At 47.5% G+C, this 6,000-nt stretch overlaps 1 protein-coding gene across 3 annotated transcripts in view; it reads left to right on the top strand.

Moving 5' to 3' along the window:
* Positions 1-1,174: 1,174 nt before the first annotated feature.
* LOC111247454 (potassium channel subfamily K member 18-like) overlaps positions 1,175-6,000 on the top strand; it is a 54,993-nt gene continuing 50,167 nt past the window's right edge. The window contains exons 1-2 of one of the 3 annotated variants that reach the window (XM_086983543.1): positions 1,178-1,678; positions 2,037-3,764. In XM_086983543.1, coding sequence (XP_086839669.1) covers positions 3,278-3,764 — 487 coding nt within the window. In that variant the 5' untranslated portion in view covers positions 1,178-1,678; positions 2,037-3,277. Of the gene's footprint in view, positions 3,765-6,000 lie in introns of all 3 variants that reach the window. The other 2 variants (XM_022798366.2, XM_086983544.1) reach the window with 2 other exon arrangements.

Genomic DNA, 6,000 nt, shown 5'->3' with positions numbered 1-6,000 from the left:
TCAAATTCAGCATAAAAAGTCCCGTACGAATCGAACTAAAGCAAATGCTTAGACTTCTACGTTTGGCATTCCCTTAGTTAAGCGTTGCTTCATATGGCTGATTTCTTCCATGGCGTGTATACAATCGGTTTCGAACCCTGGATACCACTGAGAACAGATTATCTTTTGTGAGTAGTAGGTATATGGCCTTTCTGGTAGTGGAAGTTAATGTGTATATCCTCTATATACATTCAACTGTACATACATCGGCTGCAGTCACAACAATGTTTTGATGCACGTCGGTGTCGTTTTAGCAGCTCATCCTGAGCTGAGACCAGCATTAGATAAGTTGGCAAACAATTATTTCTTTAATAGAAACTTAAATAAGCATTTAAAAACCATTTGGGGCCCACGGCAGAAACGCCCAGGTCAGCGGCACGTCATTGGAGGATGGGTAAACATTTGTAAATGCCCCACGGCGCCCTCATGGACCGGCCATTGAAGCAACGAACGAACATCCTCGTTACCCACTTCTCTGTCCCTCCTCCCGGCAAGCTAGATCTCAACAGTGTCCCTTACCGTCCCGACGCTTTCCGATTCACCCCTGTCGACCCCTATCCTTTTTTGTAAGCCCCACACAGTTTCTTTTTCTAGCCTTTTCGCGTCTTCTTTCCTTTCGCCCATTTCTGGCCCCCTCCGTTGCCCCGGATTGGGGTCAGACCAGACGAACGTGGTCGTCGCCTGCTACTGTCTTCTGCTATGGTATAGTCTAGTAGATGTTGACAGCGACTGCTGCCAGGACTTGACAGTCCGTTCGTTGGTCTTAGTCTTAGCCCTTGCTTCGGTTCTTCGGTTGGCCTATGTGGCTGCTCCTTCCTTGTGTAATCTTCCGCGCCCATCCGGTCAACATCCGGGACAGCGCAACACCCACAACAGAGCACCCATAGCATGATCAACGAGCCGGGCCAACGCACTTTGGCTTCGTCTGACACCGTGCTCCGCCTGCTTGTTAGTCTCACGAAAACAGCTTGCAATGGCGCTCGCCAGGGCGCGACACGGTCGACTCTTGTTGGCCGGCTGCTGAACGAATCCCCTTTACGGCGGCCGCCGTAGCTGCCGTTGCCTAAGTTGCCGTTACCAGCTTCAAGACCGCCAATACTACTAATACTGCGACCACTATCATTACCATGGCCATCGCCATCGTCACGATGAGTGCTCTAGTCTTCCTTCGTTCGAAGCTGAAGCAGAGGCTAACGCTTAAAACTGTTGAGGTCCGAGGACGAAGTAGAGCGCATCGTACAGGCCGACGGCATGGCCACTAGTAGGCGCCTGGTGCTGCTATCGGCCGGCCTATAGGAAGGACCCTGCAGCGAGTGGTTGGGTTCTTCGGTTGAGCTGTTTGCCTGCCTGCCTGCTTGTTCGCTCGTCCGCTGGCCTGTTGGTTAGCTGTTCCTATGGGGTGGCCAGTATAGCCGGCTGCTGGTTCCTGTGTCCCCTCTCTCAGGGCCGTTGCGGCAAGCTGCGCTCTTCCCCTCGCCCGTCAGGCACTTTCCCAGTGATGGTGGCGAGACGAAGGCTCGGACAGCCGAGGCCGGAGAAGGAGGCTACCGAGGCCGTGTGGAGCTATAGTAGCTGTAGAAGAGGAGGAACGGGTCAAAAGCTTCAAACGAAGAGGATACATCCAACCACTGTTGTAAATGTACGATGATGGTTACTCTTCGATAATGCCGCGCCACTTCTGTTACTAGTACCACTACAATAGTCACTAAGTAGCTCAATATTATGCTAGCAGGTCATGCAGTGCGTAACGTCAAAGCGTAACATAAGTGTATAGAAGACGGCGACGGCAGTGTGCGCAAATTACAGAATTGTGCCTAATGACCCTTTGCTTAGTCAACCCGTTGCCTGAATGGCAGACGGCAATAGTACTGAAGAAATTCGGTTCTTAGAAGCGAATTATATTTGATTCGACATAGCATTGTTTAGGAAATTGGAGTCTGTTTTTTTAACCAGCACTCGGATATCGAGTTTAGCTTGTTTTACTTTTTTCAACGCAGGTCCTTTTAAAACTTGAAGACATGTGGATTTAGACGCCAGGGTCTGCGCAGAGGCTTGACGGTTACCTTTGTGTGTGAGTGTGTCAGTGCTGATGTTCGTGCAATAGTAATCTTGTGGAGCCGCAATGGTGTCTAAGGATACGTTCATCAAATAAATATTTAAAGGCATAGCCTCAATGCAGCCTTGCTATCGGGTTTCGTGACGCATGCCAAGTTAGTTGTTCAGGAAAACAACGAGTGCAGTTTCAAACAAACAACTCTCCTTCGAACTTGATCGAGTGTTCCCGTACGTCACGAGCAGGAAGCGCAACGCATTCGGAGAAAGAGACGTGGTCCTCTCAACCCCTCTTCCCCTCTACGAGACGCCGGTGACAAGCCTAGGCCGCAAGTAGTACGAGCTTATTAGCCAAATAGATAGCTATCCGCGGCTCTGTTCAGGGAACCTAACTAGCACACGCATGCATATATATCAATAAAGGCAAACAGAGGAGATACAAGACCGTGCACTGCCGAAGCAATCAGTCGATTTAATCGACATTGCTCTTCATTCCTTGGGGCAGGTCTCTCAAGACCTCGAGCGTCGAACCTCAAAACTTTTCGTAATTCGCCAAGCCTGGAAAAATTGATTTATATCTGCTCAGCACGCATTGAGTGTTGACCATGAGTTGTATACATGTACAGAGATGGCGTTTCGTAGAACAGAAGTGAATGTAGATGACGCAAGATAACCAACATTTTACAAAGGAAGCGCGCGTTTTTGTCGGCTGTCATGATTAACATGGTGGCAACCGAAGGCGCTGCTGGAAATACGCAACAGGCCAACAAAGGTAAACAGCAATAGTAGCATTCGTAAAAGTAGTCCGCATCAACAACAGTTGGCTAGGGCCTGGCTGTACGGCTGCATCACCTTGTTGGTACGTTTGGCCTTCTCAAGAATATCCGCCTCTCGCAGTTTCGGTCTCTTCATAGCCACATTCAACGGCTGTGCATAATCAACTACAGAAAAGATTTCAGAAGGTTGAACCAACCGCACTCGCTATCTGCGATAGACGCACGACGACGGCTATATTTTTCGATTGAAGGGTTTGCCCTTCTATTCCGTTACCCTCTTCTTCTTTTTCTGCCCGTCCTCTTCTTCCCCCAGCGACTTAGCAACGAATAAAAGACGGTACTGCCTCTTCTACCATCTCCTTGCCGCAGTGACGGGAGCAACCCGGAGAAGCCGCCGTTTTCAAGACGCGATGGCTAAGCAGCGCCGGTCGCGCAGTTCTTCTAGGCAAAGGCATTCGTCCAACAGCGGTGGGGGAACCAACGGGGGAACTCACAATCATTGCGACAGCCACAAACGTGGACGAGGAGCGCAATGCTGTCGCCGATTCACCGCGTTTCTGTTCTCGCACGTCGGCCTGTGCGCGCTAGTTGTCGGTTACGCTGTATTGGGTGCGTTTGCATTCCGCGCGCTAGAGGCACCCCACGAAGTTCAACGTGCCGATGAGGTACAACGGTTAAGGGATGCCACCGTTGACAGACTATGGGAGATAACCGACCGGTATAATGTACTCTACCGAGAAAACTGGACCGTCGAAGTGGGGCGTGAAATGGCCGAGTTTCAGCGAGGACTGATCGAAGCTGTCAAAGACGGTTATGACGGAAGACCTAGTGGGCAGGGCCAACGTTGGACTCTCTCCGGCGCATTTCTCTACTCGCTCACGGTTATTACCACCATAGGTCAGTATAATCATAACACATGTAAACACTTCAAAAGGCAAAAAAAAACAAAGTTAATTATCGCTACAGCTATGTAGATTACTACATAGTAACTCAGTCGGCATTTGAATAACGCTTCTAAAAAGGTCGTCGATACTCTATTATAGCAGAAATTAGGATTCTGAAACCGAAAGAGAAAAGAAAACGAGAAGAAAACGTAGACTCGAGCGGCATACATAGAATAGCCTTTTATCAATTGTGTAGCGCATATTTCATTTGTCCAATCGATTTGCAAAAAAATATCTAGTTGTTCAGACATTGCTACAATTTGTGTGTCAATACTAGACATGGACGATGATGATACACTCCTGCGGCCGTTCGTTCGTCAAAAATAGCGCGTTTCCTTGCCGATATGACGTGTATCGTCAGTACGATCAACGCCATTACCATTTTCCGACTCGCATATGCCGGAAGATGGGCACTTTATATCTCTCATATCCCCCATTTGATTTCGTCCTTTATATCTCTTAGTACCTCGTCTTTTATTGCCATATCTCCTTCTACATCACAATTATTGTCGGTGAAATAATTCTCACCTCAGGTCGGTCGGACCGCTAGCTTCTCAGAGAGCAATATTCAGCTTTTTCATGATTAATCTCGCTTTCTTTAAATTTTACAAAAGACTCCGCGCATTGTAACTGGTGGGCCGATAGGGATGCATGTGAGAAGAAAAGAATGCCGGGCCAAAATGGTGGTGCCGCCGACTCTGAAGCTCCGCTGCTGGCACTGCTCGCGCCGCCAGCATAGCCACGGCCGCTAATATACCCTGACACCCTCAGGAATTCAGGCGTGTAGATTGAATCGTTGAAGGCCTATCTTTGGCCCAAAGCCGGCCTCGCCGCGAAGTGGACGGCGGAGGATACAACGAGCGTATTCGGATATTTAGTGGACCCTGTCGTTGTTCTCACCCGTTCATCCTCTCTGCCTTTTTCTATCTCTCAGTCGAGTTTGATATAAACGAGGACAACGACTATACGAGTACCGTTGCTGCAGCTGCCGTCGCCCGCTGGTTTGGCTGAGAAATCGAACACAACGCGGCCTTCTAACGAATTTACTCGAAAGAGGAGCTACGATTATAGCAACAGCAGCGACACTGCGGCGACACAATAACATCGCAGAAAAGATGTCTTTAACGCGTATTCGTCCGCCATTACCGACACTGCTGATATATGTTGACGCAGTTGCTAATATCGTCTCGCACAGGCAACCGCCGACGAATCACAAATTATGTGTACTACATTTTTATCTCTTGTTGGCCAGCTAAAATTGAGAGTGTGCGTCGCATAGGTTTTTGTCTCTCTCGCTATTTGTACGTTTACGACTGACTGAATATATGAAAACTAGTTGCAGGAAAAGGACAGTAACAATCAGATCATTAGAAGTCCTGGTTGTCAAATAAAACTTCCGAGGACATTAGATAGACCTCTTTTTGCTATAGGACTCAATACTCTTCTACGAAATCAAACCCTCCCAATCGGGTTTATACATATGATGCAATCTGAGGCTATCGTACATGTAGATAACATGAAGAGAAAATCTACTGCTACACAGCTGGAATAAGTTGCTTCCTCGAGAGAACTGATGATAACCATTTGTTAAATTTCATTACTTCCAACTATTCGACTGGGTAGTCCATTCTAAAATGATCACGAAGTTACTGAACCTTAATAATGGCCTTAGGCGTCGAATAGCAGTTGAAAGTTACTGTCCCGCTTAGCATGCAAACGCTATGATTTCGACCCATTTTGCTCACTCAAAAAATGTTTTATTGAACCATACTACTGGATGTCGAATTCGCTTGCGGAAGGTACCCTTGTCAGATATTCTACATGTGATTAAGTAGTAAGACTATGATCGTGTAACAACAAATCCTATTTTAACGATGTTCCCCACGAAACGAAGCATGTGTGCCAATCGGAAGGCAGCAATTACGATTTATGCCTACCAATGACTTATTTGGGTCTGTTGAATCTCGACCCGATCCCTTGTACCGTAACGTTGGTAATACCGATTCTTACCGCAGCTTGAAAAAATAACATCGTCATCGTTTTCTAAGCGTGGCATTGTCCTGACGCAGGCAACAGTGTAAGTTGATCGAGAACGATATTGTCTCTCCTGAGCTCGTTGGAGCAACAACGCTCATTAAGGATTAGAGTTAAGTCACGTCAATCGTGATTATATAATTGAAAATAAGAGA

Source organism: Varroa destructor, unplaced genomic scaffold (genome assembly GCF_002443255.2).
Source record: "Varroa destructor unplaced genomic scaffold, Vdes_3.0 BEIS01000003.1, whole genome shotgun sequence".
Classification (NCBI taxonomy): Eukaryota; Metazoa; Arthropoda; class Arachnida; order Mesostigmata; family Varroidae; genus Varroa; species Varroa destructor.
This window is presented reverse-complemented; position numbering and strand designations above follow the sequence as displayed.